Here is a 22049-nt window from a genome sequence, read left to right as displayed (position 1 = left end):
CACCACACAACACACACCACACACACACACACACACACACACACACACACACACACACACACCACACACACACACACACACACACACACCACACACAACACACCACACACACACACACACACACACACACACACACACAACATCTGTGAAGTCAACAATGTGCTCAGGATTATTCACTTTGCTTCCACAATTAGTTATCTGGTATTTCTGTAGGCATCCACACACGCAGAAGGTCTTTCTGCATAGTAAAGTAATGTGAGATACACACGTACACACACACAAAAAACACACAGACTCACACAAACACACAGCTTGATCCAGCACGTGCTATTACGGTATTTGCAGGGACTGAGAGCTGTGGGACAACAGGTGGGAGAAGAAACAAGAACAGCATGTCCTTGTTCTTTTCATTGTCAACAAGGCAGATAACCACAACTATTGAAGAAGCTGTACTGAAATATGTTTTATCTCACATACAGTAACATGGTAACAGAAAACCGCATATACTTTGACAAAAACACCACAATTGAGAAACCTAACATCACCCTCACGGCTCCTTCTTATATTAAAGTCTATACTCACAGGCTTTGTTCATCTAACAAGAGAAGTCAAAGCTCTCAAATAGCCGACAACTTGACTTGGCAAGTGCTGTCATTATTGCTGACCACATCTTTCTCCATGTCACCTTTACATAACACATCGAGGGTGTACCTCAACAGGCTATATTCCCTTCCTTTCCTGTCCTGGATTGTCTCTTTATCTTGGCCCCGGTGTGGCACTGAGCCAACCTGGGGGCTGGTTTCACCAAATTTGCAACACGCCAGCTGCAATTTGCAACATGACATCATTCCCTCTGTAAAAATAATTCCAAACCTTTTTATCCTATTTACTTAAAATCTTTTTTTATGTATTTATAACATTTTACACACAGCACAAAATAAAACACCTCCTTCTCCCCTGCTAAACCCATCCCTCCAACCTATTGAATAAAAATAATTATTAATTTACTTACAGTAACTTATATTCTTGTATCTTATTCTATTTTTGCTTTTTTTTTTTTAAATGTTTATCTCTTTTAATTGTTCTTCAACGTTGTAATGCCTGTCAGTCTTTGACCAGGGCATAGAGAACACAGCTGTGCCTGGCTGTCTCCAAGGAAGTGTAACGCCCACACACACCTCTGCGTGTGTGCATGTGTGTGTGTGTGTGTGTGTGTTTCAGAGCTAAGCCCCGCTCTCTGTGAAACATGCAGAGAGGACAGATAAGCTTGAGCTTACGCGCTCTCAGGTACCAAAATTTGGAACCATTTGATTTACCATGAATTGGTCCTCAGTAGTGCCGATGTAATTCGGATGGTAAATTTAAAAAAAATCAATCAATCAAAGTACAGAGCTTGGTACCCACTCCTAGTAAGCAGTGTCGCAAGAAAAAGCAAGAAAATGACAAAAACTAATATTTTTGTCTTGTTGCATCAGGAGGGAACTATACTTTAGGCTTTGTGTTTCTACAGATCTTAACCTAAAAGTACAATTAAGATTTTTTTTAAAAAGGTGAAAAAAAAATTCTCCCCTATAATAAAAAAGCTGGAATGTTTCCTGCTTTAAGTGTAAAACTATCACTAACATTTATAATAAACAAAGTCCTCATGATGGGACAAAATGCTTCTGGTAATAAAACTTTAAAGTAAAATGTTTAACCAATTTTACTGTTTGTATATGAAGCAAAGTTAAATCAATCCTCTTTTGAGTGCCAACATTGCCTCAGGTGACTGTTGTTGAGGAAAAAAACAGAGATCAAGAAAGAAGACTCCGATGCACCAAAAGGCTAAAAGACAGAAAGCAAGCTAGCACAATAAAAAATCTAATGGGGAGAGATATAAAGCTTGCTAATGAACTGAAGTCACTCTGTCAGTGGCTGCAGGGCCATTCTTCAGCTGATTGCCTCTTGGTAATGAGGCAGTTATGTCCCTGATGGTAATGGAAAGGCTGCCATCATGGTGGCAACAGGACATGACTGTAGGCGTGAGTCACATTCAGCGGCACGAGGAGGCAACAAAAACAGAACCAGCTAGTGGTCCTGACACAAAATCATCTGAAGAGCATACGGCTCCACAATAAGCAAATTTCATTTAATAAGCAAAAAGCGGATATAAAAAGTATTTACAGTATTTCTACTTCACCCCTCTTCCAGGTAATGAATCATTCGAGTGGCGAAATTGAGTGTAACCATGTGACAGATGACTCTGACTTAAGTGTTTTCCCATCTTATGTAAAGGAAGGATTACGTTTCTCCAGTGTTGGTCAAGTTACTTATTAAAGGAGTTAGTTACAGTTACTACTTACTTTTTCCAAAAAGTAACAAAATGAGTTACTCAGTTTAAAACGATAAAAGTATTTACTTCAGAAAGTAACTATTGCGTTACTTTCAAGTACATATTTAAATCTTTAAACGTGACCCCACCTCCACCCCTCTTTAACGGAACTTAAAATACATGTGCATATTCAATTATTTAAGCTCAACCTGTGACGTTTCGCAAAAGCTGTAGCATGCTGTCAACTTTCATTGCTATTGTTGTCTCAGTGTGGTTGTGCAGTTTAGGGAGTTAAATAAGGTTCTCATATTAAGTTGTTTGTTCTCTGTCACTGGTGAGATTGAACAAGCCACACCCGCTGAAACACACCAACATGTCCCATCATTCCTTTGATCAGCCATGCGCCTGAAAAAGCGGGACACTAAACACACACATAAAGGCAACAAGACAATCAGCCCAAATTTCAATTTCAAAATAAAAGCTTTGCATTATTGGAATGGCATTCAACAACTAAATGGGCAGAATGAGAAAACAGCATGTGGAGATCTAATACAGACTGTTGTATAATAGTAAAAAATCTAAAAAGCATTCAGTATAGAGATGAACCAATAGCTGATGAATTGATATGTATCAATTACACAGCATTCATAAAGTTGATCTTTATAAGCAAATCACCCCAAATTTGACAAGTTTTGCCTTTTCAAATGTAAATATTTGAAAAAATAGTTTTTGTCTTTTAAGACAGTAAAACTAATTTGGACAAAACAAGCAGTTTAAAGACGTTAGTCTGGGCTCTGGGACTGTTTTCCGATATTCCATAGACTAAATGATTAAGAGACTAATCAAGAAAATAATAAACATATTAATCCACAATGAAAATAGTCACAATGCTTAATTTTGATATTGTGTTTCATTTAAGCTAGGACAGTATTTAAATCACACGGGCACTCGGATACTGTAATCTACAACCTAGTCCAATTCTATGTTGAATTACACCATTTGACATTTTGGATCAAAATGAAAAGATTAATTAGGGAGTAAAGAAGACTTACTCTGTGTTTTTTTTTCTCTCTTTGGTGAAATCATTGTTCTCCATGACACGGGCGTGGCTTTAGCTCAGTCTAATCCAGCCCCTCGTGCTGGAATGGGATTTAGGTGAAAACCTACTAACTAGGCCACGGAGCCTCGTGGTGACTCACGAACAGTGTTACACTAAAAATAGATAACCGGTATGTTGGAATAATTAAGAAAATTCTTTAAGTGTGTGGACCGTCCTATTTTTAATTACTTTCCTGCGTTACAGGGCCAAACTGGAACCAGTCTAATGAGGTTGTACAAGTGAAGCAGATTCTGGAGATAACAGATGCAGCTGGATACTAAATCTCTTACCTGCATGCATGTCTGTTCCAGCACATTCTTGCTTATCACATTCCTTATTTTTTCCATTACTGCTCCTTAAAGCAGAGCCAACTTTCCATCGCACTCACTTGTGACATAAAACGTATTATGTTTAAAACACAACAAACCCTTCAGCTGCCAAACATTACTATGAACACTGTTGAAAGTAAAACAAATAATCCATATATAAAGATCACGTAACTCAATAAACCCTTTAACCATTGTAACCAAGCAAATTATGACTGGCATCTATTATCTACTCCCCAAATACCCTTTGTGGAGCATTATCTGTAGGTACTTTATATCATAGCTGGTTGTCATTTGTAGTCATCAGTTTACAGCTAACTCATCTAGCCATTAAGCTAGCTGTATTAGACTAATATATTGCTAATATAACAATAAGTGACACGTTAATATGGAACCCATGTAACTTCTAGGAAAGGCCCACCCTACGAAGTAGCTCAATTGGTTGGGGTTAGGCATCGCTCTCGAATGGTTAATGTAAGGATAGCCGATTGGTCAGGGGATAGGACTTGGAGCTTAGTGTAAGTTCATTCAGGAATACTTCTATGCTTCAAATTTACATTATCTCTCTCTCTCTCTTGCGCTTTCTCCCAACCTAATCAGCTGACTCAGCGCCCAGAGGCTCCTCCATCATCAGAGGCCCTGCTCCAAACCACATCCATCCTGATCTTCCGGCTCTACCTTCATCACTTCCTCACCCCCTCCAGCGTGTAGACTCCATCGAGGGGATAGTCTTGTACATCCATGGCCTCTATACCTCTATAAACTTAACATTGCAATGGAGTGTAATCGCCAACCTATCAACCTATTTTGCACCATGTTAATTAAACTTTTTCATTCTTGAATGAAGTCTCTCCTGATTTAATTGCTTCCTGTAAAAACATTAATGGGCTGTTCCTTCACCCTTTATTGGAAGTGTTTGGATTGCTGCATAGCTGTTGACCTACACACATAGTGAGGACAGAAAGAAGAAATGAATGTCTTAAAAGTCAATTTAACACCAGAAATAGACAGTGAAGAAAGAGTAGAAAGTGATCAGTGATGTTACACCACTGTTGGCTCAGGACGCATTCAAGATACATTGAGATTTTAGGAGCATGTATGTGTTTGTGTCCTGGGACACATTAAGGATCCCGTACCCCTGAACTATGAACCTATGTACTCATTTGAAGTATTTCTCATGTCACAAAAGCCACTGAGAGTAAATTGTGTTGTGCTGCCAACTCTTATACTGTATCCCTGGCTCTCTGCCCCGCTGTTGCCTGGAAACGTTGGTACACAATAACCTTATTTTTTGTTTCATAAACCGTCCCAATTTCACAATTATGAAGAATATTACTACAGACATTCCTCCTCTTAAGTCTCACCTTCTCCTTTTGCTATTTAGAAGCCTGCAAGCCAAAGATGTGGCTGTAATACGGTAGAACGGTTTAATTTCCAATAAATTCAAATGATAAAATTCACCCTTTCATTTTTTTTATTTTGGTCTTTATCAGCAGTAACTTAACATAACTCCTATAAGCAAACATGAAACTCTAAATTGATTTCTCTCCTGCCTGACAGACTGTAGGCAGCGATTTTTCATTAGTCATCGTACCTTTTGTAAGGTGTGATTTATGTGAAAGTAGCAGCTGAAATGTATACACATACACACAAACAGCCTACCGAAATGTGCAAACGGAAATGATCACATGTTTATTTGAATATAGAGTTGGGAAGTGAGATCCGATCACAAGAGGTTACTCATGACGCGGACGGAGACAAATTCTACCGCCAGGTGTAAACACACATACTTAGAGCTGTCCACTTGTGATCGGATCACTCAGATCGGATTGAATTAATACCAGGTGAAAATGCGGCCGTAATGTGTATCAGTGGATAAACTCTGAGATTGCGGAGAACCAACACTCATGACACACAGGAAAATGCAGCTTCTGTCAAAGCAGCCATTAATATTACCATATCAGAAAATCCTCACTAATACAAAACAACAACAAAAACAACTCATGATTAATATCTTAGGATGTAGTATGAGCGCGGCACAAGCCCAGGAAGGCATGTGATTGGGGTGAGTGTTATTACAGTGGGATCAATAGCTCGAGCAGGGGGCGGTATCGCAGGGGCCGACACTGCTGCGCTACACACCCGCTTCCTCTGGGACAGTGTGTCCGCAGCAGAGAGATTGAAATCAGTTTACAGCATGAGGACACATTAATCCTATTAGCACGTCGTTATGGTTTTTATTGAGGCAGGAGCTTTTCCTAGTCAGCAGCACTTATGCCTCGGTTACACCCACACCCACGCCCACACACTATTAACATGTGTGTCCACGTAGTCTGCCACGCAGATTTACACACTTTTAGAGGCGACGGTAATCCAAAGCGGTACACAACATTACATAATGTTGCTAAGAGATGCTGCAGCTTCTACCTTAGGCCACCACAGCATATGGACAGATGAGCTCTTTCTCTCTACTCACCCCCGTCTCGTCCTACTGCTCTGTTGCATGTTGCCCTCTTTCCTATTTGTGTGTTGCCAAATGGTGCGTCACATTACCCGGCTGATGATCAAGCATTACTGAAGCAAAGCTAGGAGCATGGCTGCACAGCTGGCAAAGTGGAATGCAGGTCACATTTCAGTATCAAACGAGATGGAAAGTGAAGGACAGTTTTGAGGTTCTTGTACTTTACTAGAGTATTTCCATTTTCTGTTATTTTAATACTTCTCCTACACTTATTTTCAAGAGGAAATATTGTTCATGGTATGGTAGGGCTGGGCAATATATTGAGCCTGTAATAAGAAACTTGATTGTGGATATCATAATAATATAGCAATATATGTTGACTTTTCCTGGTTTTACAGGCTGCATTACAATAAAATTATGTAATTGGCAATTAGTAATTAATTTACCAGGCTGTTCTAGTAGTTGCCTTTATCCACATATTGATAATTATTTATTAAATATTTCATTGTGTAAATATTTTGTGTAAGCACCAATAGTCAACCTTACAATATTGTCACAATTTCGATATTGAGGTATTTGGAAAAACAAATAATCATATTTGGTTTTCTCCACATTGACAGACCCTATTTTGCGGCATTGTATTTATTTTCAAAGCTTTAGTTTCTAGCCACATTATCTATCTGATAAAAATCTCTTGAATTGTTCATCCAATCTGCTTCACTCTTGGTTTCCTGGGTACCCAATGAACTTGGGGTTTGGATTTTGAAGCATTTTAGACAGGATTGGATATTAAAAAACTGTGAATAATACTAAAAAACTGAATAAAAAAGGTTGAGAAAAAAAACTGATGTCCAAAAAACAACAACATGCAGACGCAGGGGGAGACAGGGGAGGTTTACCGGCTTTAACTGCGGGACACTTTTTGCTGCTTCCAACTTTACGTGATTTCTGGATATACCAAGAAAACTTTTCTTCCCCTTCCTGGAGCATGATTGGATAGCTGACAGGAACATTGCAATTGTTGAAAAAAAAGGTTGGGGAAAAAAAGCGCTAACATAATGCTGGCTCTTCATTTACTTAGAGCATTTTGCTAAGAGCAAACTTAATAAAATCCATTTTTCAGACAATAAATATCATACAAAAGCCAGACACTATATTGTATTAAGTTGCTGTGAGCTGTAAATTCACCACTTCTAAACAGAGGCAGAACATAACTCAATCTCTCCTGCGCAGCGCTGTGCAGATGGTTCTGGCTATGCGAGACTATCTCGGGGCAAAGACAGCAGTTTTCATCAGACTCACCCTGGGTCTGTTAATTACTAGTGCTGCTAACTAACAATATTCCTGTTGGCAAAATACCCCAGCAATAAATCCATAATTCAACGTTAACCGTCATGCCACTAAGCCTGTTTGGAAACATTTAATGAACACTTCTGCTGAAGTGGTAAATTCGTTAACAATAATAATGACGAGACAAGACAACACCGCTGTCAAAATGTTGAGTGTGGCGATATCAGCATGCAATATCGTTGCTGAAAAGGACAACTGTAGAATGTAGTTGAACAAGTACAATTTTGAATGCTGGACTGTATTGCTCTGGCATTGTTACTTTTAGTATATACAAGATCTGAATATCTGGGTTAAATCTGGGTAGATGTAGATCTTCTTCACTACTTCACAAACAAGTTGTTGTTTTTTATTACTGTTGTTCTGTCTAACCAATGATCCAAAATGTAAGGATATTATCTGAAAATATCTGAAAATTATCATGTTTTTTAGCAGTTGAAACCAGTCATTTCTGCTTGATAAATTACTAAAATAAATAATATAATGATTCGTCAAAATTGTAGTTCTCATTTTCTGTGTATTGACTTATTACTTCAGCACTTTTATGATCCTAAAAAAAGAAAAACCCTGCTTGAAACAACATTTATTAAGATTGCCTTTAGCCTGCAGTATGAAGCCCAACTGTATTCTTCTAAGGCACTGCTATTTTAAGCACTAAAACAACCTTGTCTTTCCAGAGGCATTTGTGTTGGACTGGAAATTGTATTGGAAAGTCTGACAGGAAAATTACGTTCAACCCGTAATTTTAATAACAAAGGCCAATCATTGTATGATGCCGTTTCCCCATCTTCTATTTTGGGTAGTAAATTGTGGGCCTCTACATTCCATTGCGAGGGCTTTTTCTTTTCTTCTAATCTCATCAATTCATAGCCGTGTCATCTTGGACACATTGTAACCGGACACCCCACCCAGGAGACAGTCCTTTTTTCTACGTCACCCTAAAGGACACAGAGCTAACCTTTAGCTGACACCTGAGCCCCAGCACTTCTCTAAGGTTTCAGGCCAATGTGAGCTGCCCATCTCCACCTGCCGAGTGCCCAGACTGGGGGAGCAGGCACACCTGAGCCCACTGCTCAGGCCTGGGATCGATCAACCTTGCCAAGATGCAGATCTGGTTTCCTACCAGCACAGAACATGATATATTCACCGTCAACATCCATCCTGTCTGTCCTGCCTCTGCTCGTTTGCCTCTTGCTTTCACCTCAACAACTGGTCAAAATTGCATCACAGCAGTGTTTTGAAATGCTGGGCCAGGATCAACTGAAAATTCAGAACTTATTCATGTTTAATGTGTAAGGAGTGAGAGGTCTTTCGGTGTCCTTTCTCTAAATAATAAAACACTGCAGAGAAAATTGGTTAGTAACCAAATAGTCTTGCATTGCCAGACCCTCCTCCACAGCGCAGCAGAGGAGGGTCCGGCTAGTCCACACAACATTTTGGTTGGACCGACGGAGCAATGGCGCCATGGCAAATAGCCTTGGAAGGAAATTGTTTGGATGCAACATGTGTATCTTCAAAGGTTGTTTTAGTTGTGCCACAGACAACTCAGATTAGACAGATAGTCTAGCTAGCTGGATTTACCCTGCAGAGATCTGAGGAACGGTTAACCATGTTCCTCATAAATCCACCGGAGTTTAAAATTCCAACACAAAGGAAGCGGAAGGTGCCGGACATATGGCCGAAAAGAGTGACATCATGCGGAATTTCTGGCGGCAACGGAGAAATCCTGGAAGTGGAACGTTGTGGATGTAGACTTCTAACCAAATGGCCAACGATAATTAATAGCTGATCAAGTCAGTCAATTTAGACAGGTAAAACATCTGTCAAGGACTTGCCTAGGATGATACTTCAACTTGATTCTAATGTAGATAATTTGAGCAATGTCTGCTGTGGAGCTGAAACCAATTTGACGATTATTGGATTAGTCCTTCTTCAGAAAAGAAATTGGCAAATTTTGTCAAGTGATTAATCTAAAGCAAAAAAAAATATATATATATAATCTTACTGAGAATGTTCTGCTTTTCTTTGTCTTATCTGATAAAAAACTGAATATTCTTTGGTTTTAGATGTTTGGTCAGACAAACAATTTGAGGACTTCACCATGGCCTTTAGGAAATTGTGAAGGGCATTTTCCACAATATTTGTAAACCAAACATTAAATCGAGAAAATAATCTGCAGATCAATAAAAAACAAAATTTACCCTCAACAAAGCCATTAATTCAGTCTAAACTGAAATAGTGTGATATATTCCACATTTAATGAATTAAATTATATTATATTTATTATAAAATTATACAATGATGCATTGTTCTGTTGCTTCATTTGTTTTTTAGTAGTCTGGTTTACTGGATATACATTGCTGGGATAAAGCTTGACTCCCTCCCCTCCCCTTCTGCTATCTCCGCTATCTATTTTGCAAGGGCACCGTCGCTGGCAATGCAAGACTAGTTGCTTAGAGGCTCGAAATAACCGTCACGAATTAAAAGGAGTGACAGTACGTTATGTAAGACTGTGTATCAAAAAAGACATTGGGAAAAACTGAAAACATCTCAGACGTGAGCTAAATCACTACAACTACAAATAGCAGATTAGTTATCAAATCTCTCCTCCTTGCTCATAACAAGCATAACTTTTGGTACGATAAAGCCTGAGAATGGACACATGACCCGAGGGAGAGAGAATAGATAGACAGGCAGACAGACAGAGAGGAAGACAAATGGAAAGTGACCCAGGTGGACGGAAACTTCTCCAGGCGTGCTCGGCGAGGAGTTGTGCATGTTTGCTGACAGGTGTTAATAGGTCTGCGCGTCCGCTGACTCACTGTTGTGGTTGAAGTGTTTGACTGTGTCAGTGTCACTACAGTCGTCTGTATGTGGGAGAGGAGGCTTAAGTTGAAAACAGCTGTCCTTGTGGCTTGCAAAGCAGTCTCTGTAGTGTTTTATATAACATGCTTCTCTATAATAGTGTGTGAATGGGTCCTAATGTCAAAATCCTGTGTTCTGTGCTTCCTAACTAAAACCCATTTAATTCAGAGACAGACTGCAGCCAGAGAGGCACTTATCAAGAGAAAGAGCAGGGTGACGGGCTGAATTGTTATTCATACATGTATAAAAAGAGCAAATAAATGGGCAAAGTGAATAAATAAATAAATAAATAAATTACATGTAAATGCCAGCATCACATTAAGCATGCAAGGTAAGTGTAAAGGCTTGCGTCACGCTCTGTGTTCTGTAATACACTCACTGCCTGCCAACGCGCAATGACCTTCACCATGTGTCCTGTGCTATCATCTGCTGATGCTGCTACATTTTCCAGGTAATGATAGTCTTGTGATGAACACACACATACTATAGCGTCTGCCCACAGCTCTGGCCTTGGTGAACCTCACAGCAACAATAGTCCTTTTGTTTTCTCCCAAATGGATCCAAAGCACTTTGGTATGAAAGCCTACTGTACCACCAGCTCTGCATTCATTGAACAACAACTGCTTTGTCCACAGCCTCTGTGTTTGGCTCATTAATGATGTAACCAGCTGGAAAAGGAGCCAAGGCAAGACATATCAACCGTGTCAAAACAAAAAACACCACAGCCAGTCACACAGCATCTCCTCTAATTAAAAACCCCACCATTTGCTTATTTTCTTCACGTTGCCCATTCAAGCACCACTGCCATTGCCTAATCATTCCATGAAGTCTCTATAAATAGCAGCAATCCACATATTAGTTCACCTGAAGTGCTTTGCAAAAACAAAACGCAGCAACCTTTATTGTTTTTTATCTTCTGATTTGGAGATATTAATAAAAACAGGGGCCTCGGACAGGCTCAGATCTTGTTGGATGATAATGAAAACAAGAGCAGGCTGACAGGGAGGTGAGCTCAATCAGAGGCTGCTTCCCACGTGCCCTGCTTTATTAATCTGCCCTCTTCCCCAGCGCTCTCCATCACTCTCTGTGTGCCAGAAACCAGGATTACTGGTGTTCTTTGTGCCATTGGAAAGTCAGTCTTATGTCTGCTCATTTATTTGTGCACAGAGCCCCTGTTCTTCGGATGAGTCTGGGAGAGGTGGGCTGATAAGAGCTGCTTGACAGGAAGCTTTATGGGTTCTGATCAGTCTGTCCTGCCCGTGGCTATGTCAAGCCTCTCTGGGGGGATGGCTGATCTCTGAGCCCTGCACAGTACATTAAAGAAAGTAAATCACAAAGAAATAAATAACGTGTTAGCCGAGTCGCCCCTTGCAACACGCTAGCACAAGTCCTGTGTTGCAAGGGAAGAGACATTCAAAATATGTCATAATGATCAGGAGTATCACTTGTACACAGAAGAAACGCTGCACAATCAACACCTCATACAAAGGTTTCAAACACAGCTGTTTTTTTCACCCAGAGTCACTGGGAAATTGATTACGACTACTATCCCATAATTACAGGACAACTGCAGGTTGACACATTTGTGTCTCTCGCCTTGGCTGGTCTGCAGTGGTTAGAAAGTGTGATGAGAGTTGGAACCAAACACAACAGCTGACTGGCCTTGCTAGGGCAAGGCAGACCACAGGGTGGGTCCCAGGCTGAAATGCACAATGTCTGTCATGCATATATGCAGAATATTTGCATTCTTTGTGCAATTCAGGACAGACACAATACATATATTTTACAAATACACACATATCCCCTAGGGCAGCTATAAAGTCTGCAATGCACATGGAGTTGCAAAAAGTGATAAAATATGGCTGATCAAGGTGCTGTGGGGATGAGGGTGGGGTGACTGGGTGCTTAAAACCTGCAAATGCTGCTATTGGACGCAAGAAATAGCTGAATTCAGCCTTACCCACACCAGAGCCCTAAGGAGCACCTATACACTGGCTGCCCGTGATGAACTATATGTGTGTCTTGCTTTTGTTCTTGCTCCATTCCTGCGTCTATTTGGTGATACGTCAAATCAGACGAGCAGTCAGCAGGTGAGGGAATATATTCTGACATGGAATTTCCAAAAGGGTTTAGTGGGTGAGCCAAGCTTTGGCAGACCATCTATGTGGCCTTTTAAGACCAAAACCTGGCACGTTGCAGTACCAAAGGTGGGGTCCCTAGGCTTACTTTGAACACATTTAAGTGCAACTGTTTACCTTCTCTGTGACTGACAGGCTACCTGCACCTGCCCTTAGGACAAATCAATAAAATGTGACTAGAGGGAGTGTTCAAGTTATTCAATATGATGGAGTTCAAAGTGACCTAAATGGACTTTGAGTTAAGTCCATTTATAGGAAAAAAATGTATCTACACTGCATATTGATTCCTTATGGGACCAATCACAACCCTCAGGTTATCATTGTTGGGTAATTTATAATATTTTAGGCTCAATGTGTGATGTTGAGTATGACATTTCTTTGAATGTTCTTACTGAAGTTATGTTTTCGGTCTCCCAGCTTACCTCACGTACCTGCAATGCTGCTGGCATGAGGAGGAGCAGAGGTAAAGGGGGGGGCTAGCTGTCCGCCACTGCGTCTAAAACTGCCTCATTTCTTTTTCTGCATGTGCCTTGCATGGACAATTTAATCCTTGCCACCCTCCTATTTAACTTGCGCATAATGCCTCATGCTCCAAAACTTGCACAACGATACAACAATTGGTGCAACGCGGATGTTTTAATATGCGTAAAAGATCCGTGTCCCATTCTTGCCATGTCTACCCATTTCTGCAATTCATCAAGCGTCAATCAACTGTGCCGTGCGCGCGGCGCGATACGCGAGTCTTGGCGAGCTGTGGCTCCCATTGATAAAAATCCTCGTCTGAGAGACAGGGCTGCGTTTAACGTCACCCAGATATGCATGCGCTTCTACAGGGCAGTATGCAATCTCTCTTGAGCAAACTGCTGCACAACCACACCACAAGGGCACAACCGTGATGATTAGTTGCAACGGGCCTTGTTTTTTTTTTTTAATTTGTTTTTATGAAAACCGTACCTGCATTTTGTCTGATGTAAACACCTCGGTGTCTACTTCGCAGGCGATGATGGTCACCATCTCCAGTTTCATATTTATCGATGGCATTCCCTTTTGTGGTTGGGGGAAAAAACCCGAAACGGAGTAAAAGTCTTTCTCCCTCCTCTCTAGCAGTAGGTCGAAATAATATTTTCGGGTTCTTCCGGCCAAAAATTGAGGTTAAGTCCAGCGGACTGTTGTAGGCGGTTTTATCAGTTGATAGAGTTGCTGCTGGACTCCTCACTGCACTGACGCGCTGCCGAGTGATGCTGCATCTCTCTCTCTCTCTCTCTCTCTCTCTCTCTCTCTCTTCTCTCTCTCTCTCTCTCTTCTCTCTCTCTCTCTCTCTCTCTCTCTCTCTCTCTCTCTCTCTCTATTGACGTCATTACCATCTCACGTTCGTCGTGTTTTACGCCACTACAGCGCTTGACGAACCGTACAGGGGGCACTGCAGAATTCACGGTCTGGTTTATTCCGCCTTTTCTTGTATTTGGGTCTATTCTTTATGTTCACCGAGCTGCTGGAGGAAAAATATGTCATAACCGTTTTGAAAAAAAAATCACTTCATCACCCAAACTGTACATCAAGTTATATAATCACCCGTGTCACCATGACTAGCCCTCTGCATTTCAACAGAGAGCCTGTTATATTCCTGGAATGATGCTGTGGATATAATACCAGGAAGATCTAGGCTATTTAATACGGTCATCCAAGTCTTATGTAAAAGCAAATATGTGTCAAGACAAGTATGGAGGCAATTTTGTGGGCCTTGTTTGTAGTGATACATTTACAAAATAATACACACAATAATGCAAAGGTACAATATGTAGGCCTATAGTTTCAAGAATCACCATCACTGTATATCCAACAGAGTCACATCACAAACTGAACATTAAGGTCATATCTATCAATACATACTACAAGGTCATATCTATGTAAGGCTGCAACTAAAGAGTATTCTTATTAAGTCACTGTCAATTATTTGTTCAACTACTCAAATAATTGTTAATTGATCACAAAGAGTCCAAGGTGATTTAAATACACGTTACGTCCTACTTAAAGTCCAAGAGGACAAAGATATTCAGTTTACAAAAATATAAAACAACGGAAGAAAATCTTCAAGTTTGAGAAACTGAAATTGTTTCATATTTGTACTAAATAAATAACAAACGATTGATTAATAAAGTATGTAAGAGCCACATACTGTATGTTGTTTATGGCCAAAATCAGCTTTGTGTTTGAAAACTCCCTCGGATATATATGTACTGTATATGTAGATATGTATAGTATATTTATATATAAACTGCATATCTGCATATCTATCTATCTATCTATCTATCTATCTATCTATGGGCCCAACTACTGACAGCTGATCGTCTCGGGGGTGTGTCACCACCTTGATGATGGGGGATTGCAAGTGGACGTTGCTTTGGATTAGGAGTCACAAGCAAAAAAAGGTTGGAAACCACTGCATTACACTTTACAGGTGTTCTTGTAATTGTGTCCATCACTCATGCACCAGCTGCATTACAAGCAGCACGGAAGCTATAGTTTACTGATACTATCCTTGGAATCAAATTCTAATAATATAAAAGCTGTTTTACTACATATACCATTAAATATGGTTTTGAATAAATCATGGGCTCAAATTACTGGTTCACCGACAGACATCCACAGCATTGTGTGTCAAAAAATACAATGCTAAGTGAAGGCATCGAATGGTACTGCAATTTTTTTTGTCTTCCTGTCAAAGCATAATTACCTATCCATTCCTGTTAGCTGTATGCTCCGGAGTTAGTGCTGCCTTCAGTTGACAGGGTATGTGGCTTCATGGGCCTAAGAATACCAGACAAACAAGATGGTTAAATGGCAGTCACGCTGTGTTCAGTGCCAAAGCGGTTTTCTCCCTACATGCTGTTAACAGAACATTTATAGGCATCTATTTTGGACATTCTTGTCTTCAGGGAAGATGCCTTGTAGATCCTGGAAAGAGTCAGATATTAAAACTTTTTGAGCTGTACTGTACTTTTAGTACTGACCTGTTGATTGGAGATTAACTGTACCATAGCTCTTTTCTAATATCCCCACTGGGGATCAATTAAAAAGTATAAAATAAAATAAAAAACTTAATTAAAATGTATCAGTCACAATAAAGCAGCCGAAGAAGCGACTGTACCACTGCTGCCACAGCTCCTTTTTCTCTTAATTATGATGATACAGTGCAAGTTTCCACTTCAGCTGAAGACCAATCGTTAAGTAAATCCCACAGACAGTCTTTTTTTCCATCACTCAGACCATCTTTCTCCCTTCCTCCGTTTCATAATAATAATTTCCCGGCTGGCCGAGACAGCTAAGTCCCCTATAAGCCATTAATATTAAGGCTGTAGGCGGTGAGGGCTATTTATGTCTGTGTGTGTCAGGCATTGTCTACTCTATGCAGACAGAGAACATGAGTGAGATATATGTGAGGATGACTGTGACATTCCTTCACCAGGCAGCATCAGTCAGTCACCCACTCTGGAACAATCCGCCTCTAAACGCCACATATCAGACACTGTAACGTGTTGTGCCTGGGCCTGAACTGCATCGTCAGCTGCTTCATCTGCTTGGAGTGACTTTGTCTTATTCTTTACAGTCACGGTAATAGGATTCCTTGATTCATTGTAACCAGGGGGACCGCAGTTGTCATGGGATATGTGAAAAGATTGTGGTAATGCTTAGGGAATACAAAATATATATAAAAAAAAACAGGATTTAGTAACCCCCCCAAAAAATTCCATAGATTTTGGTAACAAATTAGTGTATTGCAGGTATTTACAGTCAGTTATAACACCTGAACACAACCTGCTGTGATTGAAAGCGCATGAAATACGAGTAGTGATGGAGAAATGGTTGAATAATCCACAGTAACTAAAACCTATGGATACATTATTAAAACATGCAGCTTCTGCCATTCCATGTGCTTATAGTACAAATGCAAACATAAACAATATAAATTGTGATGTTGAATGATTGTCTGTGAGGGCTGTGGAGGTATGTCTGAACAAACAAAAAAAACTACTGTATAGTACTTGCCACTGACATGCAGTACAGGGCACTGGATGTGTATTTAAATGTATTCAGTCATCAAAGCCTTTCTCTGATCCCTCTGGTCACTGCTGATAAGCAGGATGGATCGCTGTGAATGATGGAGCACTTTTCTCCCTCTCTGGCCTCATTCTGCGGCTCCTCCTCCTCCTCCTCGTTCTGATTTGTCATTCTCTTCTCCTCATTCACAATTCACTCTGCTAGATCTTACAGTCAGCATGCCCCTAACAAGACTCAAGACATGTTGGAAAATACATTTTCTATCTATTTAAAGCCAGTGCTCATTTCAGATGAACATCACCTTTCAAATGCTGCCACCTTGTAAGACCGGATAAAAACAGTATCAGTAGGTGTTTTACTTTACTGTCAACAATTACTGTCATACTATTCCTTCAAAGATAATACAGATGTTTCAGCTATACACTGTAGCAATATTTGGAGGGATGGAGTGAAAGCCACTATCAAGTTGCCTATTCCTATTGAATTAAAGTTTGTTGCATCGTGCACATAAATCTACAATGGAGATGGTCAGTTTAAGAAAATGGAAATCTTCGCTTTTTAACCTTTCCTTTCTTCATCTGCATGTGAAAAAATAAATGAATAGAATGTACATGCAGCATACACAGTTAGTTGAATAGTAGAAATCCATGTATTGCAGAGTCTCTAATGTGCATGATGCACAAGAGATGCACAAGAGATGCGGAGAAAAAGAGGGAACAGCAGAGATGCTCAAAGGGTGAGATACTGTGTCTCAGACAGAATTTGTATTCTGAAGTGGAGCTCTGCAGACGACAGTTGATCATGGTGGGCTGATATACGCATGCTCATATTACACACAAGTGTGTTAATGGTCAAACCAAACAATGCAACACAAACACAAGGACAGATAAGAAATTGCATCATCTGTGAATTAAAACTGAACACACACACACACACACACACACACACACACACACACACACACACACACACACACACACACACAACCCACACACACACACACACACACACACACACACACACACACACACACACACACACACACACACACACACACACACACACACACACACACACACACACACACACACACACACACACACACACACACACACACACACACACACACACACACACACACACACACACACACACACCTTGATCCAGCACCTGCTATTACTGTATTTGCAGGGAAAAAGAATGCACAAAAATATATCTGATGTCACAGTTCTCACAGACAGATCAGTAAAATGAGATGTGTGTGTGTGTGTGTGTGTGTGTGTGTGTGATGTGAGAGCAGAAGAATGGACGGAATGACAGTATAAAAACAAACTCTGGAGCGTGGCCACTGCAGGCATGCAGATAGGCTGCGGATGCACTATCCCTGTATCCTTTTTGATCTTCAACCTCTTGTTACACCGGGCAACCTCTCTTGGCTCAGTCAAACCAAACCCTGGTGCCAGCGCCAATGCAGCTGTTGTAATCTAGGCCAATCTATTTTTAAAGCAAGCAGCCAAGTACAGGCACAGAGAACCAGGGGGAGACAGAGGGATATGAGGATAAAATAGTGTCTACAGGGCAGAGAGACAGATCTACAGAGTGTAGGTAAGAAAGAGCAGGAGAGAACAGAGAAGCCCAGGGAGGCAGGATGGCATAGAGGGAAGAAAAGTAGTGAGAGGGTAAGTGAAAATAGAAAGAGATACAGAAAGAGAGAGGTTCTGTCAGATGCAAAGGACAGCATTTATAACTGAGGAGCAGACACCAGCCATCAAATGCAAATGACAAATAGTAGCCTCGCTCAACACTCCTTCAAAACGACAAAATGTGTTTTATCTGGTGGTTTGAATTCTGCAGACGAGCTGACAGGATGAAATGTGAGGGAGGGAGTGTGGCGGCTGCAGCGTTAAGTGATTTGGAAGATTTGTTTTTTTTTAGGACAGATGAGTTTTACACGACTTCTGGCAATCAAGCTTTAAGTAACAGTGCTTGACGACTCCCAGAGGCCAACTCTGCCTGTAACTCTTTTCTCCTAATTAGAAAAAATGAGACTGTCATCGTGGGAAATGGGTACACGCAACCGTACAAGTAGGATGTTGAATATTCCTGAACGACTTGCAGACTTGTGACTACTTAATTAGGGTTTTTGGAACAATTTTAGTTATTTCAGTTTCAGTATTGTGTCCGTCTGTGCTCTTTTCACTGGTTTAAAGTGGTTGGGGCTCAGGTGGAAAAGGGTGATGTCATGAACTTTTGAGCACAAACCAGGATTTATCGACATTTTGAATCAAAATCTGATGACAGCTGTTGGTTGTTAGCTTATGTTGCCAGTCCTCCGTCAGTCCCTCTATGCCATCCTGCCTCCGTCAGTCAAATCTGACCTCACAGTCCTAATAAAGGAGATTAGCTGTTAAGCCTTTTAGTGTTTAACGCTTAATAAATACCTAATCTTTTTTTCCAAACTTTGAATATGTGTGTGACATGTGACGTATATCAATTGTGAGTTGCTTTGTATAAAAGCGTCAGCTAAATTCTATTTTATTTATGGTATCAATTCATAACAAAAGTTATCTCAAGACACTTTACAGAAAGAGTAGGTCTAAAACACAGTCTATAATTTACAAGGACTCAACAATTCAAGTAATTACCACATAAATGACATGTAATGTAATTTGAATGGATGAATTTAAGATTATTATAGAGAAATACTTTAACTATGGATTTACATACTAAAATCCTGACGACTGTGGTGATTAATTTCCATGTGAATTAAAGCATGTTGAACTTCTGTACTCTAATGGGAACACAGAGGTGCTTTGTATGAGCATTGTGGAAATTCTGATATAAGTATTCAAAGTAATTTCTTGTTCTTTTTTATACAATTATAAATGTATTTGTTTTGGAATAGGGATGCACCCACCAATACAAAAACTCAATGTATTGCCAGATATAAAGGGATAATGCACCATAGTAGACATGCACCATTCTTATCAGTTTAATACTGATCCACTGTTATGGCTAAAACAATTAGTCAATGAATCGATTAGCTGATGGACAGAACAATAATTCTAAACAGTTTTGATAGTCAAATAAAGGAAAATTACCAAACATTTTTGGTGTTCCAGCTTCTCAAATGTGAGGCTCTGTTACACTTTTTTCTGTTTTAAAGACCATATAAATGTAATATCTGTTGATAAGGCAAAACAACATCTATTTGAAGATGTGAACTCAGCTGTAGGATAATAGTGATGGGCATCTTTAACTGGCCTTTTATGAACTAAATTATCCGACTCCGAGCTTAAAAAAAAAGTTCACTTTATACAAAAATAATTAACCCTAGAGAACTACTAATTGAGTAGGTATGATGGCCATTCCATAATTATTTGTTCAATGGTGTTTAAATGTAATGTATTTTATGGTATGATGGGACATATGCCATTTGAATATCCTTCAATAAGATGAATTTGTAAATGAATAAATAAATAAAAGTCCAACAGCTGCTTTATGTGCAGAATGCAAACAGCATCACAAACCCTGTCCAAACATGGGAGCTGACAGCATAGTATGTTTCTGGTTCACAGCCCACATCTGCTGGGCCACCAGCAGCTGTTCAGTGTTTTAACCCAGTCCAGCAGCTTAGGAGCTGGAGAGATGAGCTGCCGTATAGCTGTGTGAGCGGGACAGGGACAGAGGAGGGGGATGGACAGGGAAGCACAGAGCATCACGTGCCGATGGTTCCACTGATTGCTTTGCTTCAAAAATAAGGTCAAATCTTTGGCTTGGTTAGGCGGACTTTCTTACCCGCAAGCAGGCATCGACGCCGTTACCAGACACAACAAACAAAAACGGGGAGGGGGGGGTGACAAAAACAGGCGGGGAATGGCCCTGAGGTGGTCTCAGAGGTTTGGAACACAACACAGTGCTCTGAGAAGTGGGTGCCATTTTCTGAGGCAGGCAAACAAATAGTGAGAAAGAAACGATAGACCTGCCACCAGAGCAGACGCTCAAACTGTACAAATCACAGGGACAGGCAGCTACACAGGCCCCCAGACACCATTAACTTGGGTACAGGCTGTCAATAAGCAAACATAATGGAGACAGTGATAGACAGAGAAAGTGAGATGCACACGGAGACAAATCTAAATGACCAAGAAGAAAAGCACTCGTGGGAGATATAAACAAATGAAAAATCTAAAGAAAAACAGGAACACACAAGAACCAAAGTAAACCAGATTGAACCTTTTTCCCAGCAAAGTAACAACAGTGAAAAACAAGTGCCAAGAAGAAAATTCAACAACAAGATGTCAATAGTCCTTTTCTGTAAATGACAACCGGCAGAAATTGATTTGGATGCAGGTCGCCCCACCTCTCTCTCCGCATAAATAACTCCGAGAAGCAGCATCGCAGGGGAGCAGGCTTGGCAGACTCAGGAGCAACACAATATTAAAACAACAACAAAGTTATGTAAGACAGAAATAAGGGCTGTTATCGAGAACTGGAGTTACTGTAGTATAGAAGTACCCTGGAAACCCAGAGTTCTCGTGAAAGCACGATTTGAATTTGCTCAGCGAGTTACTGTGGCATCGAGTAACGCTGCTCATTGACTATACCCTTATAGCCGAGCTGCACCAACCACATCGGTGTATGTGATGTAGGTGGGCCAGAGGCAAGCTAAACAGATGAGGACAGTTTAATCTACCAGTTAGCTACACTGGTAGCTAAGAGTATGAGGCTCTGGATAAGTCACCCTGTGCATTGTTGTGATTGGTTGTAGTATTATTCAATTGTGTGCAGTGAGATTATTAAATGCATGCTTGGTGCTGCCCCTTGAGATTGAAGACTTTCATTACTTGATGACAGACCCTTAATCTTTTGGATTTGGGTCTGGATTTCCAGGCTAGTATAGAAGTATAATGTCACTATTCACAACAAACTATTTTTTTTTCGTCTCTGTGAAGAAGAAGAAAAACTTCCATTTTAAAAACATATCTTTAAAGAACAAATATAATATGGACATACAGACAGACAATCAAAAAATGGACTGGTTCTCATATATCCTCACAGTCGGATCAACTTCCTGTTGCCTGTGGGTTTATTTCAGTTGGGTTTATTCCTTCATTTTAGACATTCATAACTAAAAGCAATCATCTGCAGATTCTGATGTTATTTCATGGACTGTGTGATTGCAGTTACGCCTCAATTGATCCTTCGGTGGAATAAGAGATCATGTTCTGTTGTACTGTGAACTGCTATTCTTGAAAGCGCCCACGGAACATTTCTTTTTTTAGACTGATTGTACCAGAAAATAATCTTAAATTTAAATAGACTCACAGGAGCATGGCTAAGAACAAATAACACAGCAGCTAACATAACATGCTAAATCTTATAGTTTCATAATCAGCCCCTGTGCAGTAAGAAGGGTATGTGTGTGTGTGTGTGTGTGTGT

The 22049-nt window shown here is 40.3% G+C and overlaps 1 protein-coding gene across 6 annotated transcripts in view; it reads right to left on the bottom strand.

The window, feature by feature from the left end:
* Positions 1–22049, bottom strand: part of rcan3 (regulator of calcineurin 3) — a 39427-nt gene that overhangs the window by 10419 nt on the left and 6959 nt on the right. The window contains exon 1 of one of the 6 annotated variants that reach the window (XM_032500269.1): positions 6164–6196. The exons of the other annotated variants lie outside the window; for them this stretch is intronic. Within the exon in view, the coding sequence (XP_032356160.1) occupies positions 6164–6181 (18 nt within the window). The 5' untranslated portion in view covers positions 6182–6196. Of the gene's footprint in view, positions 1–6163; positions 6197–22049 lie in introns of those variants that run through there. 6 annotated transcript variants of the gene reach the window in all.

The sequence above is a fragment of the Etheostoma spectabile genome, chromosome 20 (assembly GCF_008692095.1).
Source record: "Etheostoma spectabile isolate EspeVRDwgs_2016 chromosome 20, UIUC_Espe_1.0, whole genome shotgun sequence".
Lineage (NCBI taxonomy): Eukaryota > Metazoa > Chordata > Actinopteri > Perciformes > Percidae > Etheostoma > Etheostoma spectabile.
This window is presented reverse-complemented; position numbering and strand designations above follow the sequence as displayed.